The following is a 19,590-nucleotide window of genomic DNA, read 5'->3' on the forward strand; positions in this document are numbered from 1 at the left end:
CTAGTAATAGAAGAATGCTGGATGGCTTTCTTGAGAAGCTGCCCCCCCTAGTAACAGACGAATGCTGGATGGCTTTCTTGAGACGCTGCCTTCCCCCTAGTAATAGAAGAATGCTGGATGGCTTTCTTGAGACGCTGCCTTCCCCCTAGTAAAGGAAGGATGCTAGACTGCTTTCTTGAGAAGCTGCCTGCCCCTAAGACCCCTTTCACAGTGGGGCGGTGAGGGCATTAGCGGTAAAGCACCGCTAGTTTTAGCGGCGCTTTACCGCTGTTATAGCTGCGCTTTTCGGCCACTAGCGGGGAGCTTTTAACCCCCGCTAGTGGCCGAAGAAAGGGACGATAGCGCCCGTGTTGTGGCGCTGCCGAAGCACTTTGCAGGCGCTTCGGCAGCGCTGCCTATTCATTTCAATGGGCAGGGCGGTGTGGGAGCGGTGTATACATCGCTCCCACACAGCCCCAAAGATGCTGCTTGCAGGACTTTTTTTCCCATCCTGCAAGCGCACCGCCCCAGTGTGAAAGCACTCGGGCTTTCACACTGGGGTGGCTTGAGAGGCGCTGGAAACGTGCCCCAGTGTGAAAAGGGTCTTAGTACCAGAAGGATGCTGGACGGCTTTCTTGAGAAGCTGCCTGAGCCCTAGCAATAGAGGATGCTAAGCAGAAATAGCCGCCCACGTCCTAGCAACAAGATGCTCTGTGGCTTACTTGCCATCAGTGAGGAGGTGTTTTAATAAAAAGGGATTTAAACTCGTCCCCTTTGCTAGGTACCAAATGGGACTAATCGAGTATTGAGTGTTGGAGAATCATTTTCTTCAAAGTGTAAATTCACCATTTTACTAAAACTGAAAAGGTGAACACCCTCCGCTACACCAGCTGCACAGGCACTAATAGCACATCCTCCACAGAGGTAAGTACAGTGGAGACGGGGGGGGGGGGGGGGGGGTTGTGCAGAGGGTTTTGGGTGTCAATCCCATGCAGTTATCCCATACACTATATGACTGTTAGAAGAGTGTCCTGTAATAGCTGGTAACCATTGTGCAGGGGTCATCTTTATTTGCAACTTCGTCTTTGTAACCTGTGCAGCAACAGATGGTATAAAGCTCCCTTAATGTGACAAGGCAAGTACACACTTAAAGCTGAAGTCCAGACTTACCTGCAGCCTTGTACATTGGTAGAGTCACCTCTTCTGTTCTGAAATTGCTCACTGTGATTTCACTGCACACTGTGAGCTTCTCACAGTCTGCACTGAAAGCTGCAGCAAGTCAGATAGAGCCCGCATTCTTTCATATCTGCAGGACGTCCAGCAACATTTAATTCTTTCTTTCCCAGCCTGACTGCCCCTGGTCGGCACCTTTAGTTCATTGGATTTCAGTTCTTTCATGGAGGCTCAGCATCACATAAGGGCGTTACCCTAGAGAGTGTTACCTGGGAACCCCTACTCCTCCAGACCAGGGCTGCTGTTAGAAATCACAGGGCACAGTACTCTGAGGCTTCCTGCTCATTTACAAACTGAAGCACAGTAGTTTACTATGCTTTAGTGATGAATGGACACGGGAGTGATTAGTACAGATCGCTCACTGTGTTCATTCATGAAGGGGCCAGTAAATTACATATTTACCAGTCCCTTCCCCTGCTCTCCATCCAGAAACATCCCACTGTGTGCCCACAGCAGCTGCCAGTGAGACAGAAGAGGAGGGAGCTGGCAGCCCTGCGAGGGAAAAGGGCACACAGGGGGCTCCGGACAGCAGCTGGAAGGGGCACATGTGCTAGAATCAATCCCCCTGCAGTGCAACTGGAGGGAGAAAGAGGAAAAGCTGGCTGTGCAGCTGGAGACAGAAGAGGATCAGTGTCTGCAATAAGACAGTACAGCCGGTCCCCTCCTGTTGAGTATGTGCCTGGGCCCCTCTTTTCATCTGATGGGGACTGGGCCCAGTGCAGGAAGGCTGGCTGTACTGCCTTATTAGTAGCCCTGCTCCAGACTGATATCCACTGACGTCCATCCATCAATGCATTTTGATATGTGCATAGGTCCTCCCAAGGGCTGTGGGCTCTTGAGTTATGTGCAGCACCCTGCTGGCTCCTCCCACCAGCCAGCCATGATCAGCCATAGAGAAGCACAGAGACTTGGTGATAGAGTCACTTCTTGTAAAATTAGGTATGTGATGAAAACAGAAAACTTTTAATAAAAAAAGTCATGTCATTAGTATGTTGATGAGGCGGTGGAGGGAGGAACCAGGGGAGTCAAAATATAAGCAGATCAAAACTTTAAGCATTAACTCCTCCAGAACATCCCTGCTACTGCCAGTTTCACACGGACACACTTGTAATGAAAGAGCAACTTCTACATTCCTTGTGAAAAGAGATACGACGGGCCTCACTATTGCTGACAGCGTAATGTGTAATTATGTACATTAATAATTCCCACAGACATTCTGACCCCCTGAAGAGGACCTGTCACCTGTTCTCCCGAGGGACAGGACTGTGAGACCCAGCTGTCCTCTTGCTGCTGTGTTTTATCAGGGGACTTCCAAGTGTAAACAGTTGTGTGCAGTGAAAATTGTTTCATAAGTAACATCCTTAAAAGACTGAGTGATGTGGAAGCTATGCGGTTCATAACATAGGAAGGGCCCAGCAACATGGAAACACAATGGACAGCTTAAAGTACAACTATAGGCAAAACTTTTTTTTTTTCCCATTTTGGATAGAGCAAGGGTGGGTTAGAACCAGGGCTGGTGCAAGGATTTTTGACACCCTAGGCGAAACCTCATTTTGCCGCCCCCTGGCTCCACCCCCTTTGCCCTGCCCATGTATATCCCAACTTTTTAATGAAGTGCCCTTTAAATGCAGCCCACCAGCACCCATCAAATGCAGCCTCACCAGCACCCATCAAATGCAGCCTCACCAGCGCCTATCAAATGCAGCCTACCAGCGCCCATCAAATGCAGCCTACCAGCGCCCATCAAATGCAGCCTACCAGCGCCCATCAAATGCAGCCTACCAGCGCCCATCAAATGCAGCCTACCAGCGCCCATCAAATGCAGCCTACCAGCGCCCATCAAATGCAGCCTACCAGCGCCCATCAAATGCAGCCTACCAGCGCCCATCAATGAATGTTTGCGTGCTTCTATTCCTTTGGGAGTCGGGACACAGATACACACTATGTGCGAATGGAGCGGCAGCTGCCTGCTGATGCTGGGACTTAGTTGCTTGATGCAGAGAGAAAAGAGTAGGAACCACAGTGGCCAGGCACCCATCAAATGCAGCCTCACCAGCGCCCATCAAATGCAGCCTCACCAGCGCCCATCAATGAATGCTTTCTTGCTTCTATTCCTTTGGGAGTCGGGACACAGATACAGTCCTCCGCTGCACCTCTGACACTATGTGCGAACGGAGTGGCAGCTGCCTGCTGATGCTGGGACTTAGTTGCTTGATGCAGAGAGAAGAGAGTAGGAACACCAGTGGCTGGGTGCCCTAGGCAGCAGTGCTGCCTAGTTTGCCTAGTGGTAGCACCGGCCCTGGTTAGAACCCGTCAGATTATTTTTCTCTATCTGTATCCCATTGGGGAGATTTACTTTAATTTCCTGTCCCAAGTTTTGTCTTTAGTTATGCTTCAAGGCTTTGTTTACCCCAAACATGTGCTAGCATTAGTGAGCAGCAGTGGCGCGAAAACCTAAGGGAGCAAAGTCAACTTTCATTTTCAACAGCACTGCCTTGGCAGACAGCTAAAATCTAGTTTCTGATTGGTTGCCATTGATTATTCATTTTATTAACATGTTGTCCCCTCTCTGCCAATCTCTTAACTGGCTTCCACTAGCCCCAACGTATAAAATTTGAAGTACAAACCACGACGTAGGAAGCCACCCTTAACATCGCCCACAGCTACATCACCAACCTCATCTGCAGATCTTGCCTAAATCGTCCTCTTTGCTGCTCCCAAGACATCTGGCTCCCTTGTTACCTCCTCTCATGCTCGCCTCCAGGACTTCTCCAGACCCTTGCCAATCCTCTGGAACTCCCTTCCCCTAGAATGTCCAGTCAGCTCCTACACAGTCTGCCTTTAGGCAAGCCTTGAAAACCTTTTTATTCAGGGAAGCCTACCCCCACCTCCACCGAACGGTACTGGAGTTACCTCCATCAGATCATCCCCTGCAGCTACTGCCTTTTGTACCACCTCCCCACCCTTTAGATTGTAAGCTCCACGAGCAGGGCCATTCTATTGCTTCTGTATTGAACTGTAACCCTTTATATTGTAAAGCACTGTGCTATATTAATCCTGTATAATATTAAGATAATATTGTAAATATAAACAGTTTTTTATGTGGTGAGCAACCAAATTCTCATCTTATATATATATATATCACAGTATGAGTTTTCATTAGTTCGACTGCTATGGGCAATCAGCAGCTATTTCTCAGTAACAAAACAAAAAGGAGTCCTATATGACATCAGTGGCCAAGGACAAAATCTTTCTCAACTCACTTTGCCAACACACCAACCAAGGAATGAGCCTACCTGAAGCATATTGAGGAGAATACTCCGGAATTTGGTCCCTTCCACCATGAAAAGAGCCATCTTGTCGCAGAGTTTGGCAGCGGTGTGTGCAAAGCTTCTGTCTGTCACAGCTTTTTGATAAATAGTCTTTACAATCTCCCCCAGCATCTGCTCCGAGTTGGCCGAGTCCTGGGCCTCTTCCATGAACGTGGTGAGCTTGTGATCCACATCACTGCTGTTATTTCTCATACTGTTTAAGATTTCTATCAGTTTGTCCATTTTGGTCCTCTGAGGATTGGTAGACTCGACCGCGTACTCCTCCTGCTGGGACAAAAACCAAGAAAAATCAGAAGACCATAACCCCGGAACCGAGACCGAGGTAATGAGAAAAGGTCAGCGAAGGTTCTTATTTATCCGGGTCATAGTAGTCACATTTAACTGGACTTGTTATGTAACATTGGAGAGGGTTTCAGAGCTTCTCCAAACAACTTCTTCAGTTGTGATGAGTGTCAGGGAGATCCTCCAGCATTTCTAGCCACATGGGGGGGGCACAGACCTTCACCACTTCCCAACCGTGCACTGTAGCTTTACTGCTACATTGCGGGCCGGCTGCACAGATTTTATATATATATATATATATATATATATATATATATATATATATATATATATATATATATATATATATATACACACACACACATACATATACACACACACACATACATATACACACACACACACACACACACACACACACACACACACACATATATATATATATATATGTGACTCTGACTCTCCGGGTAGGCAGGGGTGCGTGCCCGCCCTGCTGTGCTTCGTCACAGCACATGCCGATCACCGGGTCCCGGCCAATGATTAACCGCCGCCACCCTGTGATCGGCTCTGAGCTTCCCCGAACATAGCTCTGTGAATGTAAACAACACAGACCTGTGTTCAGTGGCAGGGGATCTCGGTGTTTGTTCATTCCCTGCCAAGCTAGGAATGAAAACAAATAAATCCCCAGTAAAAGCAGCACACTGTACACACGCATTGTTGGGCAAACTCCTTGATTGCCCTATGTGTTAACCTTTCCTGCCCAATGTCATTAGTACAGTGACAGTGCATATTATTAGCACGGATTACTCTAATAGTGTCCCTGGTGATGTCCGTGGCAGTTAGTTCCCCACAGCGTCAGTTATTGTCAGATTGCCTGTTGAACTATCGCAGTCCTGTTAAAAGTCGCTGGTTGCCGTCTTTACTACGGTAGTATATAAAAAAAAATTTAAAATGAATAAAAATTCCTCTATATACACACACACACACACAACACAGTTTGTAGGCGCTATAACTTTTACAATAAATGAATCAAAAATCAAATCTCTTAATATATTTAGGCCAAAATGTATTCTGCTACATGTCTTTGATTAAAAAAAAAAAAAAAATCCAAGTGTTATCACTGTATGATTACCAAGTGTGATTTGTTTTTTTTTTTTTTTTAAATCAAAGACATGTAGCAGAATACATTTTGGCCTAAATATATTAAGAAATTTGATTTTTATTTTTTTTTTAAATGGGATTTGTTTTATAGCAGAAAGTAAAAAAATAGTTTTTTTTTTTTTTTCAAAATTGACGGTCCTTTTTCGTTTATAGCTCAAAGAAATAAAAAAACCCAGAGGTGATCGAATACTACCAAAAGAAAGCTCTATTTGTATGAAAGAAGTGATATCAATTTTGGGTGGGCACAGCATTGCATGACCGCACAATTGTCAGTTAAAGTAACGCAGTGCCAAATAGCTAAAAATGGCCTGGTCATGAAGGCGGTAAAAACTTTCGGAGCTAAAGTCCACTCCTTATGGAACATACCAAGGCAGATGTTCATTGTCCATGTACAGGTTCGGAGGTGTGAAAGTTGTGAAACCACCCATCCCATCCTTGGTGTCCAGATCCTAGAAGACTGAACAGCAGACATGTGCAATTCGTTTCAAATTAGTTTTTCGCCGAAATTCGAAAATTCGTAAATCCGAAAATAAGAATGAAAATCCGAAAATCAGATAATCTGAAAAAGCTAAGTAACTATTACTAACTATTAAATTATAGGTATTGAAATTGCCTTTTTAAATTTGGCTGTTAGTGAATGTAACTAAAACGAATGTATCCGAATGATCTGAAACAACGAATGCCGCATCTAAACGAATAGAACGCAACGAATTAATAATAAATAAATAATAATACTTTTCTTCTTATTATTTATTATTATTAATTCATTACGTTCATTTCGACGCACCATTCTTTATTTCGGATACTTCGTAACTTTGGATAAATTCGTATTCGTTACGTTCCTAAACAGCCAAATTTGAAAGGAAAGTCCAATACCTATAAAAGTAATAGTTTAGTTATTATTATTTAGTGTGTTATTATTTTGGATTTCTGCATTTCCGGATTTCTGCATTTATGAATACCGCATCCAAACGAATGGAACATAACGAATTCAAATTTTTCCGAAATTACGAATTTATTCGAAATAGCGAATTTCGATCATAACAAATGACCCGAAAAACGAAGGAAAAAAAAGGAAAACTAACAAATTTTTTCGGCAGTGCAGTGCTGGAGTATCTTCCTCACTGGAGCTAAAAAGTGGCTTGGAGAACCTACAAAAGATCTTCAACATTACAGAACAAGTTTGATTGAAGGCGACCAACTAGCAACCAAGATCTGCTAAAATCGAATCTAACCTGCTCGGATGTTAAAGTGATTCTTGACCTTTTACCCCCTAAAATAAAAGAAAAGGTTTATTTATAACAAAACCTGGCACATCGCCACTGTCAGAAGAGAGCTTTGCGCTGTTTGTTAGCATACACAAAGCTCTTTCCTGGGGGTCCCGGCCATAAATCATTGGCCAGGAACTGCTGATCGGCATGTGCTGGAGCCACAGCTGGGTGGGCGAGCGCATGGTCGGCAAACAAATAATACCTGGTGATTCTGTCATGAAGGTCCTTGTTCAGGCTCTTCCTGTTATAAGGTGACAATGCACTGTCCCTGCCTCCCAACTGTACTGCTGCGTTGTCACCTTGTCACATAAGCTTCTGGTACAGACTATTAGTAGCCGTCAGTGTTCTACAGAACCCATCCATTAAATTACAGAATGCAGGCACCATCAGGCAGGATATCAATTCACCACTGCTCAAGAAGTCCCAGCAACATCCGTGGGAACCTTAGTGTTCCATAGAACCCAGCCCTTGAGCTACAGTATGCAGGCACCATCAGGCATAAGATCAAACTATCACTGCTCCCTAGGAACCTCTGAAGGAACCCTAGTGTTCCAAGAACCCTTATTTAAGAAGGCTTGTGGGTGAATGCAGCATGCTGCGACCACAGAAACACTCATAGTCCAGTTGCAGAAGGTCTAAGACATTCCGAGGAGGAAGAAGGTGGCCTGGCCGGTTCGTACCCAAGTAGAGAGACTTCCAGTTAGAATGGAGTGTCCCTGCACTTCCTCCACTCATCTAGAACCTCTCCCTGATGTCAAGCACTGTCCCTGACAGACGAGTGACCTGTTCCCTACTCTAGCCACACGCAAAATGCACGCCAAACCCCAGGAGTAAGGGTCATAAATAGACTCTGCCTGACCAAGATGAGTGCCAAAGTCAAATAGGGCGCCAGCAACCAATTGGATGATGCCCCTCTGTGACCGAGGAAACCATAGAAGCAGGAGGTTCCTCTCGGCTTCCTCCTCCACCTACACTGCCGCTGTGGATGAATGCCACCGGCAGTGGAGAAAATAGACTGCACCTGCCTACCGGCTGATCTACAGAGATCTTGGAACCCCAGAAAAATAAAAACTCGTCACTTCTTACAACACTTCACCGAATTCGGTTATGCCAAAGAGAGAGTGTTCCAATGACACCACCAAAGCTCGGACAATTCTCAGTGCGAAGCAAAACGGACAGGATTCTTATATCATTCTGATTCCACCTGACATTTTTCGTCGTCAGGTTGGTAAAATTGCTCAAGCTGCTCATCCGTTCCTCAGGACAACATTACGTTCCCTTTGTGCCAGGTTTGATAAATGAGCCCCTATAAACTCCGGTTCTGCACAGCCTTGGACTACTTTCAAAGTGAAGGCCTGATGAGAAAAAGCAGCGATGATTATTAAACCAGGAGCTGCAAATTAAAGCATCTAAGACGTTTCAGCGGCACATCTGCCAGCTAAGCGGCTGAAATGTTCGGCGTCCTCGGCTCCTAGATCTGATTATAGGTAATTGCTGGCTACTTTTCATAAGAACCGAAATAAGATTATATACATAATATCCTCTGACTGCTTTCTGCCAGATATCTGTGCATAACATCACACGTTCTTGGCTTGCTCCGAATACGCGTGTCACTGTGAAATAATTCATTAAGAGTATGTCTAAGCAAAAAAAAAATTAAAAAATATTCAGTAAATCTCAGCAATACATTTCTCTATGCAGCATATTTCACTATGTTTTGTTTCTTTAACCACTTGCCTACTGGGCACTTTTACCCCCTTCCTGCCTAGGCCAATTTTCAGAGCTGTCACACTTTGAATGACAATTGCGCGGTCATGCAACACTGTACCATATGAAATTTTTATCATTTTTTTTTTACACAAATAAAGCTTTCTTTTGGTGGTATTTAATCACCTCTGTTTTTTTTTTAATTTCTTGTTAAACGAAAAAAGATTGAAAATTTTGAAAAAAATAAAAACATTTTTCATAGTTTGTTATACAATTTTGCAAACAGGTGATTTTTCTCCCTCACTGATGTGCGCTGATGAGGCTGCACTGGTGGGCTCTGACAGGCGGCACACTAATGGGCTCCGACAGGCGGCACACTAATGGGCTCCGACAGGCGGCACACTAATGGGCTCCGACAGGCGGCACACTAATGGGCTCCGACAGGCGGCACACTAATGGGCTCCGACAGGCGGCACACTAGTGGGCTCCCACAGGCGGCACACTAGTGGGCTCCCACAGGCGGCACACTAGTGGGCTCCCACAGGCGGCACACTAGTGGGCTCCCACAGGCGGAACACTAGTGGGCTCCCACAGGCGGCACACTAGTGGGCTCCGACAGGCGGCACACTAGTGGGCTCCGACAGGCGGCACACTAGTGGGCTCCGACAGGCGGCACACTAGTGGGCTCCGACAGGCGGCACACTAATGGGCTCCGACAGGCGGCACACTAATGGGCTCCGACAGGCGGCACACTAATGGGCTCCGACAGGCGGCACACTAATGGGCTCCGACAGGCGGCACACTAATGGGCTCCGACAGGCGGCACACTAATAGGCTCCGACAGGCGGCACACTAATGGGCTCCGACAGGCGGCACACTAATGGGCTCTGATAGGCAGCACTGATAGGTGACACTGATGTTTACTTCCGTGATAAGCGGTCATTGGACACAGCTGATCACGTGGTAAAGGGCTGCTGCGATTTGTCCTTTACCCCGATCTGTGATCAGCTGAGTCCAAGGGATCACAAAGCACTCCGCAGGGGGCGCGCGGGCAGTGCGATCACGGGAGGACGTCCATGTACGCCCTCCTGGCAAATGAACCCGCGGGAAGGTGTTAAAGAGACTGTGGGGTTGATTTGCTAAAACCGGAGACGCAGAAATCTGGTGCAGCTGTGCAGAGAAACCGATCAGCTTGCAGTATTTTTTGTCAAACCTTAATTGTACAAGCTGAAGTTACAAGCTGATTGGCTACCATGCAGAGCTACATCAGATTTTGCACTCTCCAATTTTAGTAAATCCACCCCATTGTCTCCTCGCCTAAGAACAGCAGAGTGTCTCTGCAAATGTCATCCTCCAACCCCTTTATAACTTTTACTTTACCTACACTCTCTTGCAGCTCCTCCACAGCCTGCAAGAATACCAAAACTTTGGGGTATGGATGAGCATGTGACCTTCTCCCCTGTGAAGGTGCCCTGCCTAGCAGCCAATGACATGACTTGGGGGGGGGGTGATGTCACTGCTCCCCCAGGTTGCCCAAACAGCTGATTTCAGAGCTGCTAAAAAGCAGCAAGGAGTTGCGAGGATGAACGGGTAAGGTGAGTATAGGGTGATCAAGGCATTCCCTTTGCAGAGACACTTTAATTTTGCTCTGCATGGACAAGGTGGCAGTGTCTGTTTAAAATAAAGCAAGTACCCGTTAATACCTGTTGATCCTTTCAGAAATGCACTGAGCATCTGACCCACAGCTGGCAACATAATGCCACTGCTTCACCAAAATCCCAGATAGTTTAATCAGCTCTGTCTAATTCCTCTATACAGGACTACAGAACATCTTCCCTCTTCTAATATTCATAACATAAAGAGGAGATGTTCTGTGGTCCACGAGGAAGAACTAGGCAGAGCTGACAACAGAGACTCAGCTCAGTTTTCAGTTGCTTTCTAACAGCTTAAAAGCACAATTGTACATGTTAGAAGGCTGGCACGGTACACAGTCCCTGCTGCCAGAAAAAAAGAAAAAAAAGAGGATAGAGGAGCTGTGTCACTGTTGAAGATAAGTTTTTCCACAGTGTCTGCAGCTACAGAGGTCAACGAGATTTAAAGCTTGTGAGCCTAGGTTCACATTGACTGCGGGAATGAAATCGATCGAGTTCAGCTGAACCCGCACAATTTCATTCCCGCATGTCAGTCCCGACTTCAGGGTCCATTTCAGAGATATCTGTGCGAATTTCTGCACAGATGTCAATGGAAATCGCACCCCAAAATCGCCAAAAGTAGTACAGAAACTACTTTTGGGCATCGGTGCGGTGCTGCAAGTGTGGCGTCGCACCGATCGGCCGATGTCACACCGATTCTAGTGCTGAAATTGCCGCCGATTTGACATGCCAATTTGCATCAATGTGAACCAGGGCTTAAAGCATTTGTAAAGGATATTTTAAAAAAACAAAAAAAACAAACATGTCATACTTATCACCTCTATGCAATGGTTTTGTACAGAGCAGCCCTGATCCTGCTGCTCGCGGGTCCCCCGTGGGCCCTCTGGGCCCCTCCCTCTTGCCGAGTGCCCACACAGCAAGCTGCTTGCTATGGGGGTACTTGTGCATGCTCACTCCCGAGCCGGCTCTTTGTGTCCATAAGACAGATTGCGTGGCTCAGCCATAGACTCCCTCTTCCCTGGCTGTGATTGACAGCCGCGGGAGCCAATGGTTCCTACTGCTGCATCTTAGCCAATGAGGAGAGAGAGACCAGGAGAGCCGCTGCTCTCGTGCACAACGCTGGATCTAGATTGGGCTTAGGTAAGTATTGGGGGTGGCTGCGGGGGCACCTGCACACTGAAGTTTTTTTTTTTTTACCTTCATGCGTAGAATGCATTAAAATAAAAAAACTTCCAGCCTTTAGAACCACTTTTAGGAATATCTGCACCTTAAAAACACTTTAAAGTTTAAATTACTAACTGGATTACATTTAGTCTGCTAAAGCACCAGATTTTTAGAATCTCAGGGCTGCAGATCTCGAGCCTCTTTCAGCCACTTCTTGTTTATTATGCATTCCACTTCAGCACAGGCTGCACATCATTGCTTTGAACCAGTTTCCTGATGGTGACAGTGGACCATGCCTGACGGCACAATTCTCAAGAGGAGTACTGAGGCAGGCTGCTGTGATGTTTTCAGAAAGCTATGTACAACGTTCTGCCAGCCCCTCCTACCAGCCACGATTTGCATAGAGAAGCACTAAAAGCTCTAAAGCTGGCCATACATGGATTGAAATTTGTCCAGTTCAGCAGGGACCGCCTGAATTTCGATCCAAGTATGGACAGGCTGGTTGTACCCAAGTCAATCTATGGATCGACTTGGGTACAACCAGCCTGCTGGAAAATGTTCTCTTGATCAGTGCCGCTGGGTATAGCTGGTGGTGCTAATCTGTGTATTCTGATTCCAGGAAAGTCTCCCCACTGTCAGAATACAATAGAGCAGCGGGAGGGATGTGGATGGGTCATTTGAGAGTCATTTTCTTTTATTTAACCCGCTGGTTGAACAAAGCAAAAATGACTCATAAATGGCCAGCCTAAGTAATGATGTATACAAAATAAACTGTAACTTTAAATAAGGTTTAGGTACTGCAATTATTTAACCCATACAGGTGCTGCAAGACCTTACCTTCTCTCTTAGCCGTCTCCGTAGCCGATCTTTTGAGGACTGGAGCAGAGTCACCTTAGGCCTGTCGAGCTCTTTGCTCTGAATACTGTCTTTCCTTTTGGCCTCGGACTCTGGCGTCCTGGTCTGCTGCGGCTGTTCCTGTATGGTTTCTGGGCTGCGCTGTACTTCTAGCGGGATGTGTACTGTGCAAACGGTGGTATCCTCGATCTTCAGGCTGTCCGTCTCTTTGCCATGTTTCTGAGAGTCTTTGTCATTTGGCGGATGCTTCTGGTTGTGGTGCCATCTGCGGTTTTGACTGTAACCGTGGTGACCTTGCTTGCCTGAGGAGTGCGGCGCTTGGCTTCCTTGGTACTGCTTCTGGTTCTCCCTGCTGTTGTGTTTGGCAGTAGCTGGTTGCTGCTCGTTGTTTTGGGCCGGCTTGTTCCCTCCTTGTGATTTCTGCTGCCTCCTGCAATATAGAACACGTACAGTTAGCGGCCTGATTTCTGAAGGTTAAAGTTCCTGGGAAATAATTCAGACACAGCCTGTTTAGAAGGTTCCTCTGAACAATTTCCCCACTCATTTCATCCAAAGATGGCCGTGTACAATACAACATGCTGAGTTTATGTTTAGTATTTTGAGGAAAATATAGGAGGACGACAGCAAATTCATAAAATTAGGGAGAAGTTGTCTCTACTCACCCTTACCACCACTCTCCAAATGCACCAAGGGCTTCCGCTCTGTACAAATCATAATACTTCCGGTTATATAAAAGCAAAAGGGGAATATTGTAGCGCTGGTTTTATCAACCAGAGTTTGCTAGGGGTTTCTTGAGCAATTTCAGTTGGATGTGTAACTACTGATTCCAGGTATCTTTTTAGCTGTAAAGGGACATCGCTTCAAGTGGCCATTAATGTAAGGGGCATTCTTCCTAATGGCCACCAATGTAAGGGGCATTCTTCCTAATGGCCAGCAACGTAGAGGGCATTCTTCCTAATGGCCAGCAACGCAAGGGGCATTCTTCCTTATGGCCACCAACGTAAGGGGCATTCTTCCTAATGGCCACCAACGTAAGGTGCATTCTTTCTAATGGCCACCAACGTAAGGGGAATTCTTCCTAATGGCCACCAACGTAAGGGGCATTCTTCCTAATGGCCACCAACGTAAGGTGCATTCTTCCTAATGGCCACCAACGTAAGGGGCATTCTTCCTAATGGCCACCAACGTAAGGTGCATTCTTCCTAATGGCCACCAACATAAGGGGCATTCTTCCTAATGGCCACCAACGTAAGGGGCATTCTTCCTAATGGCCACCAACGTAAGGAGAATTCTTCCTAATGGCCACCAACGTAAGGGGCATTCTTGCATTCTTCCTAATGGCCACCAACGTAAGGGGCGTTCTTTCTAATGGCCACCAATGTAAGGGGCATTCTTTCTAATGGCCACCAATGTAAGGAGCCTTATTCGCACTGACCACCACTGTAAGGAGCATTCTTTCTAATATCCACCAATGTGAGGGACATTCTGTCTAATGACCACTGATGTAAGGAACATTCTTCCCACTGACCATCAATATAAATGGACACATTTCACTGACCACCTATGTGAGGGAACACTACAATTTTCACTGCCCCTTCCCGGCCATTTATAAAAAATATTTTTTTATATTTCCATGAACCTTATTGGCAGAATCACAGGTATTATTTTAACATGTTAAAGGTTATAGTGTATGACAAATGAAAACATGCGATAACAGTAGAAAGAGAGGTTCACCAAGGATGTGTTCCAATGCTGTTCAATATCTATACATCAGCCATAACTTCCTGACCACTGACAGGTAAAATGAACACCACCGATTATCTAGTTACAATGACATCTGAAAGTGGGTGGAATATATTAGGCAGCAAGTAAACATGTTATCCTGGAACTTGATGTGTTGAAAATAGAAAAAAATTGGCATCGCAGTTTGTTGTGTATGGGGCTGCATAGCCCCAGACCGGTCAAGGTGCCAATGCAGACCCGTATCCGCAGCCAAAAGCGCCTACAATGGGCACTTCAGCATCAGAAATGGATCACAGAGCAATGGAAAAAGGTGGCCTAGTCTGATGAATCACGTTTTCTTTTACATCTGGGTGCATTACTTACCTGGGGAAGAGGTGGCACTAGGATGCAGTATGGTAGAAAGGCAAGCAGGCTGAGGCAGTGTGATGGTTTGGGCAATGATCTGCAGGGAAACCTTGGGTCCTGCCATTTATGTGAATGTTATTTGACACCACCACCTACCTAAACATTGTTGCTGACCAAGTAACTGTTCATGGAAATGGTATTCCCTGATGGCAGTGGCCTCTTTCAGAAGGATAATACGCCCTGCCACACTGCAAAAATGGTTCAAGATTGGTGTGAGGAAAACAACAATGAGTCTGAGGTGTTGATCTGGCCTCCAAATTCAATCCAATTGAGCATCTCTGGGATGTGCTGGAAAAAAAGGGTCTAATCCATGGAGGCTCCACCTCACAACTTACAAGACTTGAAGGATTTGCTACTAGTGGCTTGGTGCCAGATACCACAGTGTGCATTCAGGGGTCTAGTGGAGTCCATGCCTTGACTGGTCGCGGCTGTTTAGGCAACAAAAAGGTGGACCTCCTCAATATTAGTTGGGTGGTCATAAAGTTATGGCCGATCGGAGTACAGACAATGCTTTTCAAGGTATTCGTGATGGTGTTGGAATTCCTGCATATGAATCCATGTTCATACAGAAAAGGAGCTATGTGGATTATACGTTTTTTCTTTGTAGAAACTTAGGAAGACCTCAACCACTTATTTAATAAAATAAAATAACACTCAAAAAAAAAAAAAGGACAAAAAACATGGTTGCAACCAACAAAGAACACAAAGAAATAAAAGAAATGCTTGAAAATGAAAGCATAGGGTAATAACTAACTTCCAGTACTGTGGAATATGAATTAATGGAAAACCTAAAGAACGATGTTGATGTCAGAGCTGCACACATCAGGATCAAAAAGTTTTTTGACACACAAAGAGCTGATGAGCAATCTCCCTCTAGACACAAAGAGGAGATTGCTAAAAAATGCTCCATTCTCCGGTAAGGTGTAGCTCCCACCGAACGCGACCCAGTCAAGTGAACTGCTCTGCCAGCTCCCTGCAATGGCATTCAATGCACAAAGTTGTAGTGTGCTCGTGCAGGCTTCAAGGGGTTAAAGCAGGCAGCGAGGAGGTGATATACCGCCTCCTCACCGCCTGTCAAATACTCTCTGAAGAGAGATTGGAATGCGGATCGGTCTTCAAAGATCAAAGCAAGTGTGAGTGAGGCCTTAAAAAGAATATCACAAGTTCTGTGGTGCTACAGTGGGGCCTTGAAAATCAGCTGGATGGACATGGTTGCCAAGCAAAACCACATCTGCTGGAAGGAATATTGGAGAAAATGCCAATTTGTTTGGCAATATCGCAGGAAACTACATTGTAGAGTAGCTGCACGCGATTGTGGAAGAGGTTCAAGTTCCAGCCAGGGCACTATCCTGACTGCATGGAGCTTGCAAGTTCTCCGAGTTCTTCAGTTTCTGGATTTGCTGCAGCCACTGATCAATGGAAAATTTTCTGACATGTGACTTCTGTCAAGCATGGGAGCCCACACACTGGTCGACATTCGCATTTCGATCGGTGTATGGCCAGATACCCGTCACTGGAACAGGTGTCCCCATGGAAAGATTTCCACTCAGGTCTTGTTCTGGTGACATCATTAACATTTTGGATATCCCAGTAAAAATAGTCACCAGGAGAATGGTTGAGACTGACTGCAAATTAAACCAAAAAGGGGTTCTTATCCTTCCTTAACCGTTTCAGCCCCGGAAGATTTTACCCCCTACAAGACCAGAGCACTTTTTGCGATTCAGTACTGTGTCGCTTTAACTGACAATTGCGCGGTCGTGCGACCTTGCACCCAAACAAAGCTGACGTCCTATTTCCCACCACAAATAGAGCTTTCTTTTGGTGGTATTTCATCACCTCTGCGATTTTTATTTTTTGTGCTATAAACAAAAAAAAGGGCGACAATTTTGCAAAAAAAGCAATATTTTTTAGTATAATAAATATTCCCCAAAAATATATAAAACAAAACTAATTTTTTCCTCAGTTTAGGCCGATATGTATTCTTCTACATATTTTTGGTAAAAAAATGCAGCAATAAGCGTATATTGATTGGTTTGCGCAAAAGTTATAGCGTCTACAAAATAGGGGATAGTTTTATGTCAGTTTTATTATTATTTTTTTTATATTAGTAATGGCGGTGATCTGCGATTTTTATTGTGACTGCGACATTATGGCGGACACATCAGACACTTTTGACATCATTTTGGGAACATTGTCATTTATACAGCTATCAGTGCTATAAAAATGCACTCATTACCTGTGCAGGGGCGTAACTACCACCATAGCGACCCATGCGGGTGCTATGGGGCCCGCAGCCGAGTGGGGCCCAGTGAGGATAAGAGCACCGCCGGCACAGTCTCCCAGCCAGGGGAAGAGAGAGGAAAGGAAGAGGCGAGCTGTCCGTATCAGAAGAGAGCTGATTCGCCCGATGTAGGAGCTTTCATTAGAACTTCCAGTGTTCCCGGGGCTCACGTCACATAGCTCCACCTTTCAGCCCAGTGCCTTTGATGGACAGAACGCCGATCCAATGCAGGACATGTGACGTCATCAAAGGCGTCGGGCCAAGAGGTGGGGCTATGTGATGATGAGCCCCGGGAACACAGGAAATTCAAATGAAAGCTATTACAGCGGGCAATCCCGCTCTCTGCTGATCCGGGTGGCTTGCCTCTTCCTCTGCATAGGTGGGGCTGTATGGGGCACAGGCAGACCAGGCTGTATTGGGCACAGGTCATGCTGTATTGGGCACAGGTCACGCTGCATTGACACTAGGGCAGTTGTGGGGGGGGGGGGGGCTGTTTGCAGGGGGGCCCCATACAACATTTTGCTATGGGGCCCTGCTATTTCTAGTTACGCCCCTGTTACTGTGTAAATGACACTGGCAGGAAAGGGGTTAAACACTAGGCGGCGATCAAAGGGTTAAGTGTGTCCTAGGGAGTGATTCTAACTGTATGGGGGATGGGCTACCACTGACATGACAGCGATCACTGCTCTCGATGACAGGGAGCAGTAGATCTCTGTCATGACACAAGGCAGAACAGGGAATTAACTTGTTTACATAGGAATCTCCCCGTTCTGCCGCTCCGTGACACGATCGCCAGGACACTGGCGGACATCGAGTCTGCGGGTTCCCGCGAGCACGGTCACGCTGTACGCGGCACGTGCTAACCACACCAATTAAAGGGGACGTACAGGTATGCCCATTTGCCCACCGCTGCCATTGTGCCGACGTATATCGGCGTGCAGCGGTCGGCAATCGGTTAAGCTGGGCATACATTCAAAAATGTTCTTGTTCAATTTCCTTTAGATTTACCTTCAGCCATGTAGTGCAAGGGTCTGCCTGATTGCATACAAATTGGAAGTGTTTAGGTTTGACCTCATATTAAATGGTTTTGGTAAATCTAAAGGAAAATTGTATAATGTATGGCTAGCCTTACTCTATTCAAAAAAACAAAAATATATATTTTAGCTTTAAGGTGGTTGGAAACCCTTACATATACCCAGTGAAGTGACTGACCTCAGATAATACAGAGATGAAACAAATCCTCCTACATGAGTTGTACCTGTCTATCTGCAGTCTTCTCTCTTCTACATGTGTTCGAAGCCCAGATTTTTAAAGCTTGTGTGAAAATTAAGAAAAAAGGGGGTGGGGAGTTGGAATTACACTCTGCAGAGCTCAGTGAGGAGAACTCTGAGAGCTGATTGGAGGGAAGGGACAGACCCCCCCTTCACACAGCTCACAGCTGAGGCTGTCAATCAGCTGGGGGTTGTTCCCATCCCCATTTATCTCTTGGTGTCAGGAAAACTTGTCAGAAGTGATTCATGCAGATAGCAGAGGAACAAAGCAGCAGACAGAAATTACACTAAAGCCCCATACACACCATGTGCCTGCCTGATTGCATACACATTGAAACTCCTAAGGTTTGACCTCATATTATATGGTTTTGGTAAATCTGAAGGAAAAACTCAGCAGAAAATCTGATAGTGTGTATGGGGCTTTAGTGCTCTTTTTTATTTATTTTTTTTTAAGAGTCATACTTCCCAACATGGATGCAGCAGCTGTCTGATGCTGCATCTGTGCCCCTCCGGTTCTAAGACTGATAACTGAGCAATCAAACAGCGCTGATCGCTCGGCTCTCAGTGCTCCGTGAACAGAGAGCTGGTGACTCATTCTGCGGCTCTCTGCACCCCCTCGCTTACTGGAGCGCTGGGCTGTGGAGGGGGCAAGAGTGGCTGGCTCAGCCTCTCAGAGGCTCGCTGAGAGGCTGAGTGAGGTGCCGGTCCAGGGTTGTGGGTGGATCCCGACCACATTGTCGCGATCTTGCCTCGGCCTGGACCGGATAGGTGACTTCAGCCCGCTATCTGCTGAAAACGGGTCACAGGTGTGCCGAACGAACTGCACTCCTGTGATCCACAAATCAACTTTGGCTGTACTTCTCCTTTAATTGATACTAGTACACACTATAGAGGGATACGCTTTGTTCATATTACATGTCTGCGGTTTACAAGCACTTTACGTTTACATATGCCTGGCACAGTGATTGATTCTCTTTAACAGTGCCGTGCAGCTTCCACAAATTTTAGCAAATGTATGTAAGTAGGCCCTCTGTGTTCATTGGAAACACTGGGGAATTGGCGTCCTGCTGTAATGTGGCCTGATTTTAAGCAATGCGTGCAATGACAACGGGTCATTAATATCTCTAACTCCTAATAATACCGGCAAATATTTGACCCATTTGTCATGGTCATGTGATGCACGTGGGAAAGGATGTACGTATCATTACTGCATACCATTATTACTTTTGACAAAACACAATGGCCTCCTTTTCT

General features: G+C 46.0%; 1 protein-coding gene across 2 annotated transcripts in view; it reads right to left on the reverse strand.

The window, feature by feature from the left end:
- CTIF (cap binding complex dependent translation initiation factor) overlaps positions 1-19,590 on the reverse strand; it is a 354,845-nt gene that overhangs the window by 105,212 nt on the left and 230,043 nt on the right. Inside the window, exons 9-10 of one of the 2 annotated variants that reach the window (XM_073619271.1) lie at positions 12,619-13,066; positions 4,509-4,808 (exon numbers count right to left, since the gene is read on the reverse strand). In XM_073619271.1, coding sequence (XP_073475372.1) covers positions 4,509-4,808; positions 12,619-13,066 — 748 coding nt within the window. Of the gene's footprint in view, positions 1-4,508; positions 4,812-12,618; positions 13,067-19,590 lie in introns of both variants that reach the window. The other variant, XM_073619262.1, reaches the window with a different exon arrangement.

Source organism: Aquarana catesbeiana, linkage group LG01, assembly GCF_042186555.1.
Source record: "Aquarana catesbeiana isolate 2022-GZ linkage group LG01, ASM4218655v1, whole genome shotgun sequence".
Lineage (NCBI taxonomy): Eukaryota > Metazoa > Chordata > Amphibia > Anura > Ranidae > Aquarana > Aquarana catesbeiana.